General features: G+C 41.5%; 1 protein-coding gene across 1 annotated transcript in view; it reads left to right on the top strand.

The window, feature by feature from the left end:
* Nucleotides 1–24582, top strand: part of LOC124858913 (nuclear factor of activated T-cells, cytoplasmic 3-like) — a 63175-nt gene that overhangs the window by 15296 nt on the left and 23297 nt on the right. The window contains exons 2-4 of the mRNA XM_047351253.1: nucleotides 14647–15289; nucleotides 15918–16313; nucleotides 16746–16908. Coding sequence (XP_047207209.1) covers nucleotides 14647–15289; nucleotides 15918–16313; nucleotides 16746–16908 — 1202 coding nt within the window. The remainder of the gene's footprint in view (nucleotides 1–14646; nucleotides 15290–15917; nucleotides 16314–16745; nucleotides 16909–24582) is intronic.

Raw genomic sequence — 24582 nt, 5'->3', positions numbered from 1 at the left:
CAAGATGGATACATTTTGGAATCATTGATCAGGTGTAGTAGGGGTGGGTTGGGAGGGGGTTGTGTGTGTTCTTGTTCTTGTATTAAAATAATAAAAAGATGTTGAACAAAAAAAAAATTTAACTATATCCCTTTGGACTCTACGTTTTTTTCATTTGTCATTATGCTTCTGAATTTGTTTTGTTTTTTTCTTTGTTTTCCTTCCAATCCTTTGTCCTTGAGACATTTAATCAATATATACTTGAATGTTCTTTTTATTAGTAATCAACAATGAATCATTTTATTGTTTAATCATTTGTCCTAAGGCACCCATTGATTTACTGGTTGGATTGACAGAAGGAATGTATCTTTTTTGTGTTATTTAGTTATTTAGTCCCTGGGCTATTTGGAAGTACACTGTTTAAATCTTACTCATAAATCTTTCCTCTGTTAATTGTCCATCACACCAGTATCAACTTCCTTTTATGATCGAAAGGGGCAAATTGATAGTGGAGAAATGTAAATAGATCATCTTGTTTAGTATCACTGAGAGTCTGGTCAGCACTTTCAGAACTGGGCTACCTCTGGATATCAATGGGATATCATCTGTTTTTCCAATGTTTGTCCTAAATCAGCTTGTTGTCCATAAAATGTCCAGTTCAGACCAGATATACTCTTGCCAGGTCAGCATGCCACACTTAGAGATGCCTGGGAATGCAGAGCCTTCCTTTCTTCTCTCCAGGGCTTCACATCATGCTGACACTCTTTAGACATCTGATGTACAAGGACAGTTTTATCTCCTTGTCTCCTGTGTGTTATGAATTACATTTTCAGCTGCGAAATAGCTATAAAAGGTTAGTAACTCTGTCTAGACCAGAGCGGGCAGACCAAGACACTGGTTTGATTGTATTCTCTGTCTGTTCTCAATTCTTGTGATAATTCTTTAAAGTGCCATGATTGATTTTCACCAATCTCCTTTGTTAACTAAATTTATTCAGGTGCATTTTTGTTTTTCAATTTGTACGGGGATCAGACCAAAATAGGAATAGGGTAAAAGGCAAAGACCCATTTATAAGGCTTGAAATCCCACTTATTAAACCTGACAGGGCACACCTGTGAAGTGAAAACCATTTCAGGTGACTACCTCTTGAAGCTCATCAACAGAACACCAAGAGTGTGCGGAGCAGTAATCAAAGCAAAAGGTGGCTACTTTGAAGAACCTAGAATATAAGACATATTTTAAGTTGTTTCACACTTTTTTGTTCAGTATATAATTCCACATGTGTTAATTCATAGTTTTGATGCCTTCAGTGTGAAGCTACAATATTCATAGTCATGAAAATAAAGACAACTCTTTGAATGAGAAGGTGTGTCCAAACTTTTGGTCTGTACTCTAGATCTACTGTACTAGCATGTCTTCCTGGGCACAAATCACAAGGTCACACCATTGATGCCCAGTTATAAGCAGGAGGTGGAAGTGTTCCTCCTCATTGCACACATGCACACACTTTGTTGGATCCATCCTGTGCTCACTAAGAGGTAGTGATGGGTAAGGAGGATGATCTTGATGAATCTCTACAGAGTTTGTGGTTAATATGGGCTGCTGGTAAGAGAGCACACTCCCCTTTTTGGCTAATCCTAAAGCTGTTTCAACCGGGGTCTTCTCGTTACTGATTCGCATATTTGCTGCTAGAGGTATGTCAGCAAGGTTTTGTAGGATTTACCAATCTCTGGTAAAGAGATATCAAGAGGGTCAGCCACCACGCCCATGTACAGTTAACTTGTGTAACATAGGATATTAGTTTTAGAGTAATGTCTGTTTATTTGTTATTGTTCTTTATTACTTTAGTAGCCTGCCATGGGAGGTTGTATTTATCCATACTGAAAATTCACACTGTCTGTTGTACTTAGCAAGTTTGTAGTAGTTCACTAATATTAAACAGAATAGCAGCTTAGTATCTCACCTGATTCCGCCTTCTGTGCCTCGGTTGAGTCTTGGCCTGGTGATGACAGTTTTATTAACTTGCCCTGGTTTTACCCCCTTAAAAAAGACTTTAAAAGGTTAATTTTAAACTCAGCAGTAACAAAAGGCAGGAAAAATAAATACTTCTCAAGTATTTATTTCTGTGTTCTGTGTATTATTCAGGTTCAATTCTGAATAACGCGCTGTTTGAAAAACCAAGGCAATTGTGTGGTTACACACTGCAGTGCCAGCTACACAAGAGCACCGACTTGAGATGAGGACAACAGGGTCCGAATCCTGAAGCTCTATCTGCACAAAAGTATAGAGAAAGACATTTTACAGACATTGACAGATACAGATTGTCATACTATTTTGATATTGACAGATAAAGACTGAGATGATCTGTATCTGATACAAGTAACTCATCACTGGCCCAAACTTTCCACGGTTGAATGAACTGTGACTGCTGGAATAGGCTAAAGCTGACAGCCTGATACTGACCAGGTGTCAAGGGGGATGGATGATAACACACAAGAATATAAAGTTTAAAATCAGTCATTCATAAATATGGGATCTGAACTTTTGCAAATAGACAAACAATAACACTGAACTTTAAACAAGCATGCATGAATTGTTTATCAAGGCTCTCAAAATATAATTGCTCTGTCCTTTCTTAGTATTGTACATGTTACCCAAAAGGTATACTTGAGATAAATATGAAAAAAAAATACTTTGGCATAGGCATGACTCATTTGAAATACACTGCTCAAAAAATAAATGGAATACTTAAACGACACAATATAACGCCAAGTAAATCAAACTTCTGTGAAATCAAACTGTCCACTTAGGAAGCAACACTGATTGACAATCAATTTCACATGCTGTTGTGCAAATGGAACAGACAACAGGTATAAATCTTTGGCGATTAGCAAGACACACTCAATAATGGAGTGGTTTTGCGGGTGAGGACCACAGACCACTTCTCAGTACCTATGCTTTCTGGCTGATGTTTTGGTCGCTTTTGAATGTTGGTGGTGCTTTCACAATCGTGGTAGCATGAGACGGACTCTACAACCCACACAAGTGGCTCAGTTATTGCAGCTCATCCAGGATGGCACATAAACGCGAGCTGTGGCAAGAAGGTTTGCTGTGTCTATCAGTGTAGTGTCCAGAGCCTGGAGGCGCTACCAGGAGACAGGCCAGTACACCAGGAGACGCAGAGGAGGCCGTAGGAGGGCAACAACCCAGCAGCAGGACCGCCTTTGTGCAAGGAGGAACAGGAGGAGCACTGCCAGAGCCCTGCAAAATGACCTCTAGCAGGCCACAAATGTGCATGTGTCTGCACAAACGGTTAGAAACCGACTCCATGAGGATTGTATGAGGGCCCAACGTCCACAAATGGGGGTTGTGCTCACAGCCCAACACCATGCAGGACGCTTGGCATTTGCCAGAGAACACCAGGATTGGCAAATTTGCCACTGCCGCCCTGTGCTCTTCACAGATGAAAGCAGGTTAACACTGAGCACATGTGACAGACGTAACAGAGTCTGGAGACACCGTGGAGAGCGATATGCTGCCTGCAACATCCTTCAGCATGACCAGTTTGGCAGTGGGTCAGTAATGGTGTGAGGTGGCATTTCTTTGGACGGCCGCATGGCTCTCCATGTGCTTGCCATTAGGTACCAAAATGAGATCCTCAGACCCCTTATGAGACCATATGCTGGTGCGGTTGGCCCTGGATTCCTCCTAATGCAGGACAATGCTAGACCTCATGTGGCTGGAGTGTGTCAGCAGTTATTGCAAGATGAAGACATTGAAGCTATGGACTGGCCCGCCCGTTCCCCAGACCTGAATCCGATTGAGCACATCTGGGACATCATGTCTCGTTCCATCCACCAACGTCACGTTGCACCACAGACTGTCCAGGAGGAACAAAGTATTCAATGAGAATATTTCATTCATTCAGATCTAGGATGTGTTATTTGAGTGTTCCCTTTATTTTTTTGAGCATTGTATTATTACTTTAGTACTTGAGTACAAGTGTCTGATATAAACTTTTCCTGTGTGTCAAAACCTTTTGGGAATAAATTCAAGTGTTAACTGTTTAATATGTTTATCATACCATTGTATCATGCCATTGTATGATTCATATAAAAGAACATTTTGAAAAACTTGATAAATACTGTCCCTGAACTGGAACAGGTGAGAAATGGGACTGAGCCGAGCACCGAACCCATCCCTAACATCACTTTCAGCCTGTGCGGCATCTCACTTTTGCGCATAGACCTGTGACAGTCTGCCCTGACGTTGACAGACACCTGTCACTCTGTCTTTGTTTGATACTGATAAGAAAAGTATCAACTAGACTAGACTTCTGTTACCTGTGCGACCCCTTCTCTTTTCCAATGGTTATAATTAGTCTGACAGAGAGAGGTGCCCCCAATCCTTGTAGTTTTTAGTGTAACAATGGCCACCAGTGGGCTCTACATGGACAAACTTCATCAGTTTATTGTTTTGATTGGTGCCCCTGCACATGGCCCATTCTAAAATGGCCAAACTCTAACGCTCGCTGGTTTGGTCTGACCTCCCCAACAACCCTGCAACATTCGAAACTCTTTGTGAAGTGCATTGAGACGACGTGTTGTGAATTGTCACTATATAATTAAAACTGAATTGAATTGAACAAAATAACAAGTGTTATGATATGTAAGTCAGTAATAAGCACGGAATGACAAAATTGTCAAGCGGCATCAATAAATCTAATTGAATTTGGTATTATATTACGAAGCTAACACCTAAGTACACTAAGTGAAAGTACACATTAGCTTAACATAACTTCGTAGTTGGTAATGTAGGATGAGGCATGCAGCTTGAAGCCTTTATCCATTTTAGTGGCAGGAGTTTTCGATGTCGCTCGGCATATTGTATGGACATCGGAAATACTAATCTTAGGCAGCTCCTGGAGGCATCCTGTATAAAACGCCATCGTTGTTGTTTTCGCTATGGTTCTACTTTCTTCTGTTATGAGAAAACGGGACTCCAAACCAGAGGGAAGTGGTCCGTCCCATTTTGACAAACGCGAAAGTTGTTCGCGCATAACCCCCATTAACAGTCACTAAAACATTTTACCTTAAAGCCGAAAATGCCACAAAGAAGGCACATGATTAAAGAAAAAGCAAAGCTGATTGATAAAATGAAGGAAGTCTCAAATACTGGGAGCTGAGGCTGGAGATGCCTTTGGTGGAGCAATGACAGTCAAGCACAAACTCCTGTTTTTATCAAACAGTAGTCAGCATTAACCATAGAACACAAAAACTTAGGAGTTGTATTCTTGCACTGATTTATGATCCGTGCTCTTTATTTTCTGAAATGCAATGGGTCAACCTACTCAACTGTTAAAATACAACAATGTAGTGTATAGGAAGCTGTGCGTAGTTGATGTAGAAGTAATTCCAAATTCTCACCATTTCTTTCACTTCCTGTATGTTGTGTTTCACCTCAGCTGGCGAATCTAAACACAGGGCAAAACAATTATTATTTCTGTGCACAAATCACTCATCTGTTTTGTAGCACCTGGACTCAAAGACAAGCTTACTGCAGATTTACTTAGACTGTTACACATCACACAATGTTAAAAATAAAGACTGAAAGACTTGAATTTACAAATTAAAATTTACTACATGCCAGTACTAAAATAAAAAAGATGTGTGAATGTGTTCATAAAAACAGGTAATCAAAACAGTATGTCTCCAACCGGTTGACTTCAGTAATTATTGATTGATTGATTGATTGATTGATAGTCCTTTATTAGTCCCACAAGTGGGAAATTTAAGCTGTCACAGCAGAAAGTATAGCAGAACAAGAGTAACAGAAATGAAAGAACAGAATAATAAATAAAAACAGTGTAGAGAAAAAACACCACAGCTAAACCAGTAATATAAATATGAAAATATTAACATCTATACAAAATACAATGTGTATATAAAATACTGTTTTTTTTTACTGAAATGACTGAACATGTACATACACACACATTTGCACATACATACATACATGCACATAAACTCATACATTAAAAAGCTGCCAAATCTATGGAATGTGTTTGTTATTCTACCTGTGTAAGTGGTCAGCTGCGAGGTCTTTGTTGTAGAGTCTAACAGCAGTTGGAAGGAAAGACCTTCTGAAGATCTTCCCACATTGTGGATGCAGCCGCCTCCCACTGAAGGAGATGCTTAATGCTGTCTGTGTCTCCTGCATGGGGTGGGTGATGTTGTCCAACAGGGATGACAGCTTAGCCGCCATTCTCCTTTCACACACCACCTCCACTGGGTCCAGAGGGCATCCAGATCCGCCAGTTCAGTCTCTTTCTGACTCCAGCAGAGATGCTGCTCCCCCAGCAGACCACACCATAAAAGATGGTTAATGCCACAACAGAGTCATATAAGGGCCTTTATGTTGTGAGACCAGTCCAGTTTGTTATTCAGATGAACCCCGAGGCTCTCCGTGACCTCAATGTCCATACCTTCGCTGTTCAGTGGTTTCAGTGGAGGATGTTTGTGCCTGTGGAAGTCTACCACCATCTCTTTGGTTTTTCCAATATTTATCTGGAGGTAGTTGTGCTTGCACCAGTCCACAAAGTCCTTAGTCAGTTCTCTATACTCCTGGTAATCCCCATCAGCGATGAGCCCAACAATTGCAGAGTCGTCAGAGAACTTTTGTAGAAAACTGTTGGTGGAATTGTAGGAAAAGTCTGCAGTGTAGATAGTGAAAAGGAACGGCACCAGAACCGTTCCCTGTGGTGCCCCCATACTGCAGACTGACCTGCTCTGAGTTCTCACATACTGTGGTCGCTTCGTGAGGTAGTCCAGGATCCATGAGGCGAGGTGATGATCCAGTCCTATATTCTCCAGTTTGTCTCTCAGAATTATGGGTTGGATGGTATTGAAGTCACTGGAGAAGTCAAAAAACATTATTCTCACAGTGCTACCGATAGTACCCAGGTGAGAGAGGGAACGATGTAAGAGGTGGATGATGCCCCAATGCCAGGCTGGTTGGCAAACGGAAGTGGATCCAGTGATGCACTCACTAGGTGGCGTAGCTGCACAAGGACCAGTCGTTCAAGGGTCTTCATCAGGTGGGATCTCAGAGCCACTGGCCTGTAGCTGTTGAAGTCCTTTGGATGTGGAGTCATTGGCACAGGTACCACACAAGGGGTTTTCCAGAGCTGCGGTACCCTCCCCAGCTTTAGGCTCAGGTTAAAAATGTGCACCATCACCCCACACAATTGATCTGCGCAAATCCTGACGACCTTTGAGCTGATTCCATCTGGACCTGCCGCTTTCCTGGTTTTCATCCTCTTCAGTTCCATCTGTACTTGGATGGCTGAGATAGACAACCTAGAGGAGCAATGAGGTGTTCAATTCAATTCAGTTTTATTTATATAGCGCCAATTCACAACACATGTTGTCTCAAGGCACTTCACAAATGTCAGGTACATACATTCCAGTTAGACCTAACCATTGAACAGTGCAGTCAGATTCAGTTATTGATTCAAATTGGATTAAAAGTTTTTCTGTCTAAGGAAACCCAGCAGATTGCATCCAGTCAGTGACTTGCAGCATTCACTCCTCCCGTATGAGCATGTAGAGACAGTGGACAATCACTGGCGTTGACTTTGCAGCAATCCCTCATACTGAGCATGCATGTAGCGACAGTGGAGAGGAAAAACTCCCTTTTAACAGGAAGAAACCTCCAGCAGAACCAGGCTCAGTGTGAGCGGCCATCTGCCACGACTGACTGGGGGATTGAGAGAACAGAGCAGAGACACAAAGAGAATACAGAAGCACTGATCCAGGAGTACTTTCTATGGGAACGAAAAGTAAATGTTAATGGATGTAGCTCCTTTTGTCATTTCATCTAGAAAGAAAGAACAGATTAACTCTGAGCCAGCTTTCAAGGTTAGAATCTGAAAGAGAGCACATATAATTAGTTACAGTAAAAGCTCAGTCAATCGCCATGTATAGGAGAGAGAACGGATTAATCACTAAAAGACAAATGTCTGAGGTGGAACAGAGGTGAAGGTCGGGGTGACTAACAGTGTTAGAGACTGTAGGGAAGGCAGTATAGCTGTAAAAATATGGTTAGCTGTGTCAAGCCTATAAAAAAATTTATTTAGTTCATTTGCCCACTTCACATTTCCCACCGGCAAAGAGTTATGTTCTTTGTGGCCTGAGATGGTTCTAAGGACTCTCTAGACTCCGGTGATGTTGTTCTGCTGAAGTTGGTTCTCCATCCTCTGCCTGTAGCTGTACTTCCCATCCATGATCAGCCTCTTTAGCACTATCCGCACCCTTTTCAGCTCCTCCTTGTCTCCCAATTTGAATGTCCTCTTTTTTTGTTTGAGCACGGCCTTGATTTGTGTGCTAATCTATGGATTATTGTTAGGGAAACACCGTATGGTTTCGGTTGGTATGATGTTATCCACACAGAAATGAATATAGTCCGCAATGCAAATCACAACGCTGTTGATATATTCCCCACGGTCGTCACAAAACACCTCCCACACTGTAGACCCAAAACAATCTTTTAGAGCCTCCTCGCTCTCATCTCATCATCTCTGCACTGTGCACCAAAGGCTCACACACAGGGACAAGGTGTACCAGGTTGTGATCAGATCTCCCCAGAGGAGGGAGGAATTACAAACTGTAAGCATTTTTTGCATTAGCATACAGTATGTCCAGTGCCTTATTTCCTCTAGTGTTGCATGTCACATACTGGGTGAAGGTGGGTAATATTGAATCCAGTGATGCATGATTAAAGTCATCCGATATTAAAAACAGTGTTTGCGAGCTTCATGTCTGCAGTCTACTGACTACAGAATGGAAAGTGTCACAGGCTGCATCCGCGTTGGCTGAGGGGGGATGTATGCCGTTATCACAATAACGTGTGAGAATTCCCTGGGAAGGTAGTATGATCACATACTAATGGCTAACAGTTCTATGTCTCTACTGCAGAGTCGCTCTTTCATAGTGATGTGCCCTGGGTTACACCATCTGTCATTCACAAACACCGCCAGTCCCCAACCCTTCCTTTTACCACTCTCACTTGTCCTGTCCGCCCGCAGCAACAGGAATCCAAGCAGTGCTACATTCATATCCAGGATGAGTGATGTTAACCAGGTCTCTGTCAGGACCATAATGTCCATAATGTCGGAATTCAGTCCAGTAACGGATCAGCGCAGCTAACTCATCCATCTTTTTGGGGAGGGATCTAACATTTCCCATAGTGATAGAAGGGGCGATGGTCTGTACCGTCTCCTTCTCAGGCGACGACGGTCCCTCCCCACTTTCTTAGTCCGCTGGGGATGTTGGGTCTATCAGCCAGATGCACAGCGGTAGGGCGCACTCGTCTCGAGTGTAGGTCAGGAGCCATGCACCATATCTCCAAACGCAAGCAAAAAAACAGTAAAAACCACAAAAACAATTTGCAGGAACTAATACGTGCTAGCACGATGGTGCATATCGGTATCAGATTTACCTTCCAAGCAATATCAAGAGAAGAAAAAAAGAAATAATTCAATTCAATTCAGTTTTATTTATATAGCGCCAATTCACAACACATGTTGTCTCAAGGCACTTCACAACAGTCAGGTACATACATTCCAATTAATCCTAACAACTGAACAGTGCAGTCGGAGTTAGCTTTTTATTCAAATTGGATAAAAAGTGCACAGTGGCGCAGTTGGTAGCACTGTTGCAGCAAGAAGGTCCTGGGTTCAATTCCCAGCCTGGGGTCTTTCTGCATGGAGTTTGCATGTTCTCCCTGTGCATGCGTGGGTTCTCACCGGGTACTCCGGCTTCCTCCCACAGTCCAAAGACATGCCTGTTAAGTTAATTGGTGACTCTAAATTTCCCTTAGGTGTGTGAATGAGTGTGTGCGTGGTTGTTTGTGTGTTGCCCTGCGATGGACTGGCGACCTGTCCAGGGTGTACCCCGCCTCTCGCCCATAGACTGCTGGAGATAGGCACCAGCTCCCCCGCGACCCACTATGGAATAAGCGGTAGAAAATGACTGACTGACTGACTGGATAAAAAGTTTTTCTATCTAAGGAAACCCAGCAGATTGCATCCAGTCAGTGACTTGCAGCATTCCCTCCTCCCGGATGAGCATGTAGAGACAGTGGACAGTCACTGGCGTTGACTTTGCAGCAATCCCTCATACTGAGCATGCATGTAGCGACAGTGGAGAGGAAAAACTCCCTTTTAACAGGAAGAAACCTCCAGCAGAACCAGGCTCAGTGTGAGTGGCCATCTGCCACGACCGACTGGGGGTTTGAGAGAACAGAGCAGAGACACAAAAAGAACACAGAAGCACTGATCCAGGAGTACTTTCTATGGGAAGGAAAAGTAAATGTTAATGGATGTAGCTCCTTTAGTCGTTCTACCTAGAAAGAAAGAACAGATTAACTCTGAGCCAGTTTTCAAGGTTAGAGTCTGAAAGAGAGCACATATAATTAGTCACAGTAAAAGCTCAGTCAATTTCCATGTCTAGGAGAGAGATAGGGTTAAACACTAAAAGACAGGGCTATGTGGATCATCGGTAGAGGGTGAACATTAAGTTGTTGCCAGCAGAAGCTCGGACGATGCCCCTCTCCAGAAATGTGTCACAGGTAGACACAGAGTCAGGCCAGATGTAGGTTCTAGGAAGAGAAAAGAGAGAACAAGGTTAAAAGCTGCAATAACAGCAAATAATGCAAAATTGGAGAGTAGTGTGAATGTAGCGAAGAGGGTGAAAGTGGTCGTTATGTCCTCCAGCAGCCTAAGCCTATAGCAGCATAACTACACAGATAGTTTCAGTTCAGATTATTTAGTTAAACGGCGCTTATTTACAACAATGTCATCTCAAGGCACCCCACAAAGGGTCCCACTGATGGTCATTGTTATACTAAAAACCACAACGATTGGGATACCTCTCTCTGTCAGACTGATCACAATCATCGGAAAAGAGAAGGGGTCATATAGGTAGCAGAAATGGAGGGTGTGTTTGCACCTCAACCATAAATGAGCCGGTTTAGGCTAAACCTGACTCCCCCTTACTCCAACCAACAGGGAGGGAGGACGGCTCCCTCCCTGGTAAACTAAGCCACTCTAACAATAAGCTTTATCAAAAACCAAAGTTTTAAGCCTAGCCTTAAAAGTAGACAGGGTGTCTGCCTCACGGACTAAAGCTGGGAGCTGGTTCCACAGGAGAGGAGCCTGATAACTAAAGGATCTGCCTCCCATTCTACTTCTAGAGACTCTAGGAACCACCAGTAAACCTGCAGTCTGAGAACGAAGTGCTCTGTTAGGAACATATGGAACAATCAGATCTCTGATGTATGATGGAGCTAGATCATTAAGGGCTTTATATGTGAGGAGGAGAATTTTAAATTCTATTCTAAATAAAAAATAGTAAAATAAGAAAAAAGCTCAGAAATGTGAGGAGCTGCCGTTAACAGGCTGCCACTCTCTGCGGCGCCAAGTATCATAATTTGGGGCACCAAAATCATGATGCTCTACATACTTAATAGTAAATTATTTTGGGTAACGAGAACACTTGATAGGGTTATTTTGAAAGAAAGTGGTCTACTTGTTTCTGTCTTACATAGGTGACAGAGGTTTAACAGGTGTTAGGCTGTTGTTGTTGGCTGTGCTTGATAATGAGTTTTATTTTTTTACATTATATTTTTACTTCAGTGAGTTCATCACTGATCCATGTAATGGAAGCCAGCATACAGAGTAACACAAGAAATACCTGTTGTATTAAATTAACGCAGTTTTACGCAAATAATTCAATCCCAAGCTCAGCGCCAGTGCACCAAATGACTTAAGGCACATGTCTAGCAATACGTATAATTCCGTTTACTTCTGCACAGTAAACATTACTTGTGGTAGTTTTCTTTTCACCACTTCCAGTAAAAACACACTCATAGGGAGACGAGCTGCATTGCCCGTGCCCCCAACTATTGTTTTTTCCGTACCGGTACCTACTTTTTTGGTCCCTGCTCCTGAGCAAGTACGACCGGGGCTGAGTTGGGACTACATGTGATGTGAACAGACTGCTGTTTACTGATTGGCCGTGGAAGGAGGAGGAATGAGATGGTCTTTGTTGAAACAGTGCAGGAAAAAGTTAATAAAACTTAACTGCAACTACAATAATTTTAAGGACCACAGTGGCCGGAGCAGGTCATACATGTAATTTTACCAGTTACAGATCATAAACCATGCCTGAAGGCTGACAGAAAAGAAAAAGGACAAATCGGCTTTCTGAATTACAGGCAGGCAGAGCGCTGTGTTTAATAACATCCTGAATCAACTGATCTCACATAAAATCAGCTGTTTAGAGGCACAATGTGTGACAATGTAACACAGTAACATTAATAGCCGCACAGCGCTCTACACTCATGGCTGGAGGCGGGGCTTCAGCCACCATGGCTTCAGCCATCGGCAGTTCAGTGGAAAAATTAATGAATGGAGACATACACTTCTGCTGCATGGGCATATGTATGCCAAATCCGTTATAATAACTGCGTATCGTTTTTTTTTTTGAAGAGAATATAAGATAACATCCTGCTTGGTTCTACACCTGCAGAAACATACATAACAGCTTTTTTACCAAAAAGTGCACAGTGCTTATGAATGCAAGGTGTAATTAGTGGTAAATGCGGCTCAATATAAAACATTTGTGTATCTGTTAACTCCTGAATCTAAACACCTGTGGGTCTGAGTTTGAGCGCGCTTGTGTATTAAAGGTTTCTCCATAAAAATATGCAATAGCTAGTGTTTTTTTCAGGCTCTTGTATTGTTGATGTACAGGTGATCACTCTGCATGCTAATTTTAAACAACAGAAAGTTTACAAAACACAACACATTCATATCACTGTCAAAATGTATTGTCATCAATATGGTTTCTTTTACTGACTTTTTTTCATTTTAACCTCTTGAGATGAAAACATTTGCGAAGAAAGCATGACAGTCTAGCAAAAATAAAATAAGTTGAAAACGCTATACTTCAAAATTTAAGTTAAGCCTAACATACATGTGTTTCGACTGCGAGAAGGAGCCACATTATCCCAAGAGATCCCACCCTACATGTGCAAAACATGCAAACAAGTAATGGGACCCATGGCTTTTTGAAGGGAACCGAATCGTTAGGTTCCCTTCAAAGAACACTTCTGAAGAATAAGCAATTTGAGCTACATTAATTTCTCTTTAGGATTAATAAAGTATGTTTGAATGTGATTTGAATGTGTAGTTGAAAGTTACAACAAAAGCTGAATCATCTGAATTAGGATTGAAATTTTTATTTCAAAGGTGCAAAATAGAACCACATTACTTTTTGCATGACCATATGGTCATGAAAAAACTTAATTCATTGTTTCATCCGTGAGCGATGAGAGATGTAGGTCAGATGCAGGTCAGAAATTGCAGTCTTCGAGTCTGCAGACATATGCTTCTCTCAAAATGAGCCGCAAACAAAAGGATTGTGCGATGGTATGAGGGAGCGCCATGTTTTGTGCAGGTAAGCCCAATCATGGAAAAAAATGATTGGGCTTTCCTTCTCGTCTCCGCCACCTAAGGTACAAGATGCGTAATGGTGCGGTCTGGGGCAGGAGAAGAAGAGTTGCCAGTGATGTCACTCTCCTACACCGCATGGAATTGTGAAATTGTGAATTGTGTCAAATTGATTTATGGAACACTTTTTGTGAGGGCGGGCATGAAATCGAAAAAGCATTTTCCTCTTAGTTTGCTCTTTAGTTGTGTCACATGATGAGCAGTCTTGAAGAAGAAAATGAAAACGCAGTTTAAAAGATCTATTAGGAATTTCATTTATAAGTCAAAAAATGCAACCATGACTTTCTGTTAATACATTTTTATTTTCAAATATGACATTTCAAAATAATTTTTGGTCACTTTTTGCTGGGACTTCTTTTGAAAATGAAATGTTAAACGTTATTTTATTTATCATTTTAATTTACAAATTGAGCAGTCCTGTAGAAGAAAATGAAAATGTAGTTTGAATGATTTATTTTTTATTTTATTTATGAATCAAAAAATGCATCTTCATTTTGAAAATGAAAAAGCATTTTATTAATACATTTTAATTTGAATATTGGGACACATTTGCTTCCATAATGCAACACCCAGCCTGTCTATTGGCTAGTTTTACTTCCTCATTTTCTAACTGCTTTGAGGCACCCATCTGTTGGAGGCCGTCACCTCCATCCCCTGGAGGAAAAGCAACTGTTATTTTAGAAATACATACAAGGTTAGAGGTAAATTTCTGAAATTTGCAATTGTGTAAAAAAGATTGGGGAAGAATCATTGAGTTGTTGATCAGAAATTCTATTTTTTAAGGCAACTGTGTGTGTATATATATATATATATATATATATATATATATATAAAAAATTAAATATATATGTATATATATATATATCAAATTAAATATATATGTATATATATATATATATATATCAAATTAAATATATATGTATATATATATATATATATATATAAATGTATATATATATATATATATATAATTAAATATATTTATATAATTAAATATACTCTTTCTCCCTTTCGAGAAGAAAAAACAAACTTCATTTTCCAAGCAAAATGATATTACATTTGATTTTCTTTGTTCTTCCATATCGCACCTTTAGATCTGGATGTGAAGACAACTCCCCCCACCACACGTGCTCTTGCCGAACAGCTCTTTAGTCAGGAGCTGCAGAGCCACACTCCATGTTTACCTGGCACAGTTGACTATGAACATGCAGACTACCTATCTCAGGGACCCTATAGAGGCCCCCATGGGAGCTTCAGGGCCTTTGACTGCCCCAGCATTGAAATCACCTCCATTGCTCATAACAGTCAGGTCGAGCCTGACAACGAGGAGGTTTTGCCAGTGTGTGGTGCGGAGGGGGGTTACCCTGAGACATCGTGGACCAGAGATCAACTCTACCTGCCTCTGGATGCCTGCTATCGTGAAACTGCACTCAGCCTAAGTCCCTGTAGCAGTCTGTCCTCTAGGAGCTGGATGTCTGACCTGTCTTCTTGTGAGTCATTCTCCCATGGTTATGGTGATGTGGAGGAAGAGCTACAAGACCCTGCCCTCCTTGCTCTGGGGTCACCCGGATGCGGGGGTGGGGTGTTTGGGGTGGAGCTGTGGCAGCAGAAGTACCAGCATCCGGCAGCTTTCAATCCAGTTTTGTCCCCCTATCAGTCACCCCGGCAGTCACCTTATCACACCCCACGCACCAGTGTCACAGAGGAGAACTGGCTGAGCCACCGGCCCACCTCCAGGTCATTTAGCTTCACCAATTTATTGAACACATAGTGTTGTTTTTTTGTTTTCAGCCACACTTGAGAACAACTTTGTAAAGCGGTGTGAATATTTTCCATCTCAGTTCCTCTTGATTTTCACTATGTAGATTCACTTTTAATGACCAGGTATACAGTTTGATCTGTTAAAACCACTATACTAAATGGGTCATTTATTTAATCATCTATAGTGTTCTGCATTAGGTATAGATAAAGGTATTTGTCTAAATACAGTTTTTGATGAAGTTTTTAAATGATGATTTGATCCATTAAGCTAAAGAAACTATCCAAAACATTCTGGCCTAATGTGGAAGAACAATTGCCTCCTAAAACTGATAACTGGTTTGTTCCACCTTTGAAACACTGTTTCAAGTTTTCTCGTTGTGTTTTGCTAGAATCCCAAAGACCAAAGAAATGGCTTTGTGGAGCCCCTTTCTAGAAAAAAAAAAAAACTGTCCTCCTGTTTAAAATTGTTATGTCAAACATTTATGGTTCTTTTTTAACGAAAACACCATCACAGAAACAGTATGAAAACAGTTAAACAGTTGATCATATTTTATAACTGAAATAATGTGACAACATTGGGTGAATAATGAACTTCCTCTCATAGGCAATCATCCAGACCAACATCCCCTTGTGGGAAGAGACGCTATTCCAGTGCTGAGCCCCATGCTTGCTCACCCTCACCTCATCACTCAGCCAGCCCCACTCCAGGCACCTCTCCACGGGGCAGCGTGACTGATGACACATGGGTGGGTAACCCTTCCGCTGCCCTTGGATCCCTCCTCATTTCTGGATGCCAGGAGCTTGATGTTCCTTCCAAAACCAGGAAGACATCCAGTACCCAACTTGGGTTTTTGATCTGTCAGGGAGAGCCTGGTCAGGAGACTGACCAGGATTCTCTTGGGGAGGATGGACAGGAAAAAGACCTTGCCAAGCTCTTCCTTCAAGTGCCTTACCACTATAGCTGGAAAAAACCCAAACCTGAAAACGTGCCATTGTTCAGGTTAGCTTTTACAATTTACAGTCTGATTTCTCTTTTCCTCTTTACTATTTCCAAAGCGGTTGAGAGAAAACCATTTAGCCATTTTGCTATTAAAATGATCGTGTTCTTGATAGCAAATGAAAGATGTCACTAGGAGAAAATAATAAGGTTGAATGTAACTGGGCCACTCATTGGTAATATTTGCATGTTAAGAGTGCTACTTGAAGAACAAATACACCATTGTCCTTCATATTAGGTAGTTAGAGTAATAGTGTCATTACTAGTATCTTGGTTGAAAAAGTACATTCTTCAATCGGGCAAAGGATTTTGGAGAAAGCTGTATGACCAATAGTTTATTAGGCATCAGTGGTCACACTATTTTGGCAACTTTTTTTTAATGACAAAATTTGATGTTTGGGAAAATCAGATTTTTCTATGTGTCTTTGTCTCCAGGGCTTTATCGTCACCTCCCTTGGATTGGCCTCTGCCCAACCAGTATGATCATATTGAATTAAAGCTGGAGGTCCAGCCAAGGTCCTACCACAGAGCGCATTATGAGACAGAGGGCAGCAGAGGATCAATCAAGGCAGCTGCTGGAGGACATCCTGTCGTCAAAGTGTGTTCTTTCCCATCACTGTTCATTCATTAAGCTTCGACATCAGCCTGGTTTATTTCTTGTAGTGTGTGAGGTTTTAGTTGGTGGGAAGGAAATGGTTTAGAAATTAGAAGTGCATTTACGAAATAAGAAACTGACAACATTTTATTCAAGGAATGTTAAACCTCTTTGCCTGTGGTTGATTGTTATAACTGGAACACCCCCGAAAGTCAGAATTACTAATGAGAAAGTCAGGGCAACAGGGACCATTCCTGGCTTCTGCATTCAAGATGGTTGGTACTCGTTCTCAATTTGACTGTTTTTAGTTCTTATTTCATTTATTTAACACATTTCCAACAGCTCTAGCTGAACAAAGTGCTTTACATACAAAAATAGATAAGTGTTAAAAGAAAAACATCACAAATAAAAATAGAATAAGTAAAAATCAAACACATAAATAGAAAAAGCAAAATGACTCACAAAACTGCTGCTAAAATTAACAAAGCAGCTAGAGCGATAAAGGACATAACAAATAATAAAATAAAAGAAAACTTTTAAAATTACAGCTATAAAACTAAACATTTAGGTCATCGTGTACCAAAAACCATTTCAAAACTCTTCAAAAGTGAGTTAAAATGCTCTTGAGTTTGTGGAGATTTTATATTAAGAGGGAGGCTAATCCGGAGTCTAGGACCTGCCACAGCAAAGGTTCTGTCTCCTCAAGAAATAAGTTTAGACCAGGGAATAAATAGTATTAATTGAGTCGTAGGCCTCATAGTTCTTTTCAGAGCATGCATAGAGAGCAGCTCAGATAGGTATGAGTAGGCAAAATTTAAAAACGAAGAGTAAAATTTTTAGGAAGCCAGTGAAAGGAAACCAGCGCTGGGGCAATGTACTCATTTCTTTGCGTACCAGTCAGTAAACGAGCTGCAGCATTTTGTCCTAACTGGAGGCGGTGAATAGAGGACTGTTCCAAGCCAAAGTAAACGGCATAGCAGTAGTCCAATCTGCAGGTAACAAGCAGATTTGAAAACTGTTGATAAAAATGCCAAAAGTCATTACACATCTTTTCTGTTGGTATGAGACCAACATTTTTAAATGGATTAACAATATGAATTAAAACATTAAAAAGAACCTGTGGCTTATTGCTGTTTGAGAATATAAAATTTGACACGAACAATCTCTTTGCAATCTATAGCCTCCTGATAATGAGAGAAAACATTCTCAGTGATAGTAGGGAAACATGCAGTCTAGACTTTTTCCATCTCCTTCAGTGTATCTGCATTCACGTCTGCTTGGCACAGCCATTAATGGTGCTATAGAGATCAAAATATCAGTGCAGGTGGAGATTAAACAGATAGGTCCCTTATGCTTTCACTGGTTGCACTATAAATCCCAGAATCAAGGAATAACGCAGCAAATTGAAGCACTAAGGAGGCATTAAGTGCTCGTCTTTTTCATTCTAGAGTGCACTGCTTATCAACAGGGCAGTGCAGCAATATGGTAAAGTGCACAGGAAAATGATCAGAGACACTGAAATCGCTTATTTCTGAGATGCACACATCCAAGCAAGGGACAGCGTGTGTGTCCTTTTTCATGAGTGGGGAGATTTACCCACTGCTTTAAAGAGTCTAAAACACTCAAAAAGTCCTTGATCAGAGGTTTAGATTTACAACAAACATGAATATTAAAATCACCAAGGACAGCAGTTGGTCACACCTAAGTACCGTTCCAGCCATGAAATCAGAAAAGTCCTGGATAAAATCCCTATTGAACTTCAAAGGGCGATAAATAAGCACACACAGCACAGGACTGCTTAGGTGCAACTCAATGAGCTGAAGTTCAAAGCTGGAGAATGCTTTTGGGTGCAAAAAGTATTGGCAGCTAGACCTCCATCCTACTAGAGAAGCGAGGGAAGCTGAAGAAAGAACAATCTGGGGGAAACAACAGACTCACCATCTTAAAGCCAGGATTCAGTCAGAAACATAAAATCCAGCTGATGTAATTTAAAGAAATCATTTAAAACCAGTGTCTTATTTGATATCGATCTGGTATTCTATAAGACCATTTGAAGGGTGTAGGTCTTGACGTCTGGGGCACAAGGACAGGAAAAAGGGCAGAGATTGCTATAGATGACGCTACTTCGACAGGCCCGATGTTGTTCAGGAATAAACAACCATGAGTAGTTGATCCAAGAATGCAGGAACAATGGTCATAATCCATCTACAGGTATGAAAAATCCAAAAGAGGAAGGGAAATGGGCACTTACTCTGAGGAATCTACCTGTCTACCCGTCACTCCCACAATCCGGTGGTAGAGCCACTATTTTGTGATGGGATTGCCCATATAAGGCTTCGCCCAGGACACATTGAGCTGGTTGCTTCTCCAGAAGCTAGCAGTCCTGTCCAAGTAGGTCTGCATAGCCCAGACCGGACAAAGCTGGTTCAACCGTCGTCCCTCTGGGCAGGAAAAAAGCGACAGAGAAAAGGATAAAAAAGTAATTGAAGACAATAAGCCCACTTTAGGCACAATAGCTGGGTTGAGCTGCAAGGAGACCAAGGCAAAGACCAAACTTGATGCAGGAGGGTCTCACTGAGAGAGCATGCACATCACTAACATATTTAGCAGACGCCAAGTCCAACAGCAGCACTGTCTTGAGGGACAAGTGCTTGAGATCAGCCTCCTCCAAAGGCTCAAGTCATTCCCTAGTCTCCGTGGAGAAGTGCTCCACCAGTCAGAAGTGAAAAGAGAAAGTTTCGAAAAGCTGAACACAGGTGGCGAAAGACTGGACTCCAAGTTCACTATAACATCTACAAAGCGAGACTCCACAGATATAACTTACAACTGAAAAATGCGAGAGAATCATCTATGAGATCATCAGCAAAAACATTAACAATGCTCGTGCCTTATTTGCCACAGTCGACAGGTTAACAAAACCTCCTGTAACTGTAGCATCTGAACTCCACTCTACCAGGGCCTGCAATGAATTTGCTAACTTCTTCACTGAAAAAACCCAAAAGATCAGAGGGCCAGTCAGCACATCCACATCAACTCCAGTACCAATGTTGTCTCCAACTAGAACTACTACAAAAATTTTGAAGAAATCATACACCAACTAAGCTCTTCTTCCTGCTGTCTTGATGTTTTACCCACAGCTTTCCTTCAGAAAGTTTTGCCCGTAATAACATCTGATTTAATACAAATAATAAACACGTCCCTTTTGTCAGGTGTTTTCCCTCAGGCCCTAAAAACAGCAATTATCAAACCTCTATTGAAAAAGAGCAACTTGGACAAGCTGCTTCTACAGAACTACAGGCCTATATCAAACCTCCCCTTCATCAGTAAGATTATCGAAAAAGCTGTGTTTCAGCAGTTAAACAACTTCCTAACAACGACCAACCGCTTCGATGTCTTCCAGTCAGGCTTCCGTACTCACCACAGTACAGAAACTGCTCTTGTCAAGGTGTTCAATGACATCCGTATAAATGCAGACTGTGGAAGAACCACAGTGCTGGTATTATTGGACCTTAGTGCAGCATTCAACACTGTTGATCACTCCATTTTATTAGAGCACCTGGAAAACTGGGTCGGCCTTTCTGGTACAGCACTCAATTGGGTTAAATCCTATTATAAGCACAGGGACGTTTTAGTGTCAGTAGGTAACTTTACATCAATGACCAAAAAAATCACGTGGCATTCCACCAGGGTCCATCTTAGGGCCCCTTCTATTCAATATCTACATGCTCCCCCTAACTCAGATTTTAATAAACAACAATATACGTTATCATTACTATGCAGACGACACACAGCTATACATTACGATGTCACCAGGTGACCATGAACCCATTCAAGTGCTTGGTAAATGCTTAGAAGAAATCAATGCATGGATGGGCCAAACTTTTCTTCAGCTGAACTGAAGTATTAATTTCTTTGGACCAAAAGAAGTGTTTAATAGTTAGCATACAGCTTCAGTTAATACAGCTAGAAACCACCAGTCAGGCTCGATACCTGGGTGTAGTGATGGACTCAGACCTGAACCTTCAGAGGCACATAAAGACAGTAACAAGGTCGGCCTTCTATCACCTAAAGAACATCTCCAGGATTAAAGGACTAATGTCTCAGCAGGACCTTGAAAAACTAATTCATGCGTTCATCTTTAGTAGAATTGATTACTGCAACTGTGTCTTCACAGGGCTGCCTAAAAGGTTGATCAGACAGCTGCAGTTGATCCAAAACACTGCTGCCCGTGTCCTCACTAGAATTAAGAAAGTGGAGCACATCAGCCCGGTTCTACAGTCCCTACACTGGCTCCCTGTAGCTCAGAGAATAGACTTTAAAATACTTCTTTTAGTCTATAAATCACGAAATGGCTTAGCACCAAAATACATTACACACTTGTTGTCAGTGTATCAACCACCCAGACCTCTCAGGTCTTCTGGCTCAAATCTACTCTGCAGAACCAGAACCAAACATGGAGAAGGAGCTTTTAGTTCTTATGCTCCACTAATCTGGAATAAACTCCCAAGAAAACTGTAAAAGTGCTGAAACCCTAAGTTGCTTTAAATCAAGATTAAAAAACTTATTTGTTTAGAGTGGCCTTTGACTGGGCCGTCTAAACATTATTAGTTACGTTTTCAGTCCAAATTTCCTTTTATTTTCTTATCCATAATTTTTCACTTTTGTCTTTTTTATTATCTTATCATTTTCTCTTTAATTATTTGTGTTTATTTTTTCAGCAGTGTAATGAACAAAGAGAACACTTAAACAACACAATATAACTCCAATTAAATCAAACTTCTGTGAAATCAAACTGTCCACTTAGGAAGCAACACTGATGACAATCAATTTCACATGCTGTTGTGCAAATGGAATAGACAACAGGGGGAAATCATTGGCGATTAGCAAGACACTCAATAAAGGAGTGGTTCTGCAGGTCGGGACCACAGACCGCTTCTCAGTACCTATGCTTTCTGTCTGATGTTTTGGTCACTTTTGAATGTTGGTGGTGCTTTCACACTCGTGGTAGCATGAGACGGACTCTACAACCCACACAAGTGGCTCAGTTAGTGCAGCTCATCCAGGATGGCACATCAATGCGAGCTGTGGCAAGAAGGTTTGCTGTGTCTGTCAGCGTAGTGTCCAGAGCCTGGAGACGCTACCAGGAGACAGGCCAGTACACCAGGAGACGTGGAGGAGGCCGTAGGAGGGCAACAACCCAGCAGCAGGACCACTACCTCCGCCTTTGTGCAAGGAGGAACAGGAGGAGCACTGCCAGAGCCCTGCAAAATGACCTCCAGCAGGCCACAAATGTGCATGTGTCTGCACAAATGGTTAGAAACCGACTCCATGAGGATGGTATGAGGGCCCGACGTCCACAAATGGGGGTTGTGCTCACAGCCCAACACCGTGCAGAACGCTTGGCATTTGCCAGAGAACACCAGGATTGGCAAATTCGCCACTGGCGCCCTGTGCTCTTCACAGATGAAAACAGGTTCACACCGAGCACATGTGACAGACTTGACAGAGTCTGGAGACACCGTGGAGAGCAATATGCTGCCTGCAACATCCTTCAGCGGTTTGGCAGTGGGTCAGTAATGGTGTGAGGTGGCATTTATTTGGAGGGCCCCAGACTTGAATCTGATTGAGCACATCTGGGACATAATGTCTCGCTCCATCCACCAATGTCACATTGCACCACGGACTGTCCAGGAGTTGGCGGATGCTTCAGTCCAGGTCTGAGAGGGGAGATCCCTCAGGAGACCTTCCGCCGTCTCATCAGGAGCATGCCCAGGTGTTGTAGGGAGGTCATACAGACATGTGGAGGCCACACAAAATACTGAGCCTCATTTTAACTTTTTTTAAGGACATTAAATCAAAGTTGGATCAGCCTGTAGTGTGTTTTTCCACTTTAATTTTGTAAGGTAAGGTAAGTTTATTTATATAGCGCTTTTCAGTAACAAGACATTCAAAGCGATTTACATGAGGAAGAACAATCACAAAGAAAATAAACACAGAAAAACAAATCAAATGACACTTATAATCCTTGGGAGTAATAATAATTAATCATCCTTCCAAGTTTACTGGTAGAAATTGGTTCCAAGCCAGTCTTAATAATAAAGCATCTTATCCTAAAGGAAGATGATAATATTGATAGTCTCATCATTCCATTGAATTCTAACTAGGGATGCTGAGTCACTGGTACAAAACAGCTTTAATCCAGATTTTCAGGTGCTAATAATATATTGCTTTTACTGGTACCCAAGTTGAACTAAGTAATAACAGTCCATTGTGGCCTAATTAAGAAAGCTGGGTCATTGCTGTAAGAGCAGCTAAAGTCCAAATTACTAATAATATTTGGTTTTCGCTGGTAATCCTTCTGATAAAACTAAAAATCTATGAAAAAGTAATGAAATACTAATCATAATTGGCTTTTGCTGGTAATCCTTCTGAGAAATCAAAATCTATGAAAAGTAATCAAATCACAAATTTAGGTAAAGTAAGATAGGAGGGGAAAAAAATCATATTTCAGACTCTATTCTTAGCAGAATAGAGTGAAATAGTACAAAAAAACCTCAGCAGGGGTAAGCAACACACACATAAGTAAAGATTTAGCAAGGGTACGGTGGAATCTTGAGGGTGTGAATATATATATAAGTCTGAGTGTGTTTGCAAGAATTAGACTGTCAACACTGATAGAAGCGCCATTGTCTTTGAGAAGAGAAGTGGAAGTGTTATTTGAGTCTTCCCTTTATTTTTTGAGCAGTGTATTTAATTACCTTTATGCCACTGTAATGTACTTTTTTATGTCTCTTTTTCCATATACATTTTTATTTTGTATACAGCACTTTGAATTGTCTTGCTACTGAAATGTGCTATATAAATAAACTTGCCTTGCCATATAGGGGGCTGGCAAGGCCCTCCAACACCACTGCCAGGTCTCATGAGAGAGCCAGGGACCTGGAAACCGGAAGAAGCCTGCATGCTCCGTTCATAAAACGGCAAACCCAATGATGTTTGGTGGCCATTTTTCCTCAAAGCGTGCATGGCATGCCGAGATGGCAGCCAGGTTTACCTAATATCGAGGATAATGCCTTTCTTGTGTTAATCAGCTCCTGCAGAAAGGACAAAATCTCCCCGACAGGACATTGAAAGGACAGGAGTCCCCTGTCAGAACACCACTCCTCAAATACAATCCACTTAGTCATACAAGTGTGTATAACATTATGAGGGAGCCTTGCTGTGTTTATATTATACCACTCAGGCCCATAGGCTCTGGGTGTTGGTGAAAGACTGTCCCCCCTACCTGAGACAGCATGACCTCCTGTAGTGGGAGTTACCATGGTTATCTCCTCAGGAGCTGATATATCTGTCAACCAGTGCATTACTGTCCAGTTTGGAGCTATCAGGACTAGCTAGTAGCAGTGCTCCCTCACTCTGACTAGTGGGTGCAATCAGACCCAGGGAGGATAGGCATACAGAAGAATGTGGGGCCAGGAGGCCACGTACAGCCCTAGTAGCGCTTCCTGATTGTGCATCCAGTAGAACAGCGGATATTGAGCAGAGGCAAACAGGTCCACTATTGCCCGCCCGAAGCAGCTGTTCCACTATGGCTGGATGCAGAGTTCACTCTCCGTGTAACGCAGTACCCCTGGACAGCATATACGCCCTACGTTTCAGAGCTCCGACTATATTTGT

Source organism: Girardinichthys multiradiatus, chromosome 2 (genome assembly GCF_021462225.1).
Source record: "Girardinichthys multiradiatus isolate DD_20200921_A chromosome 2, DD_fGirMul_XY1, whole genome shotgun sequence".
NCBI lineage: Eukaryota > Metazoa > Chordata > Actinopteri > Cyprinodontiformes > Goodeidae > Girardinichthys > Girardinichthys multiradiatus.
Note: the sequence above shows the minus strand (reverse complement) of the source record. Positions and strands in the feature narration are given on the sequence as shown.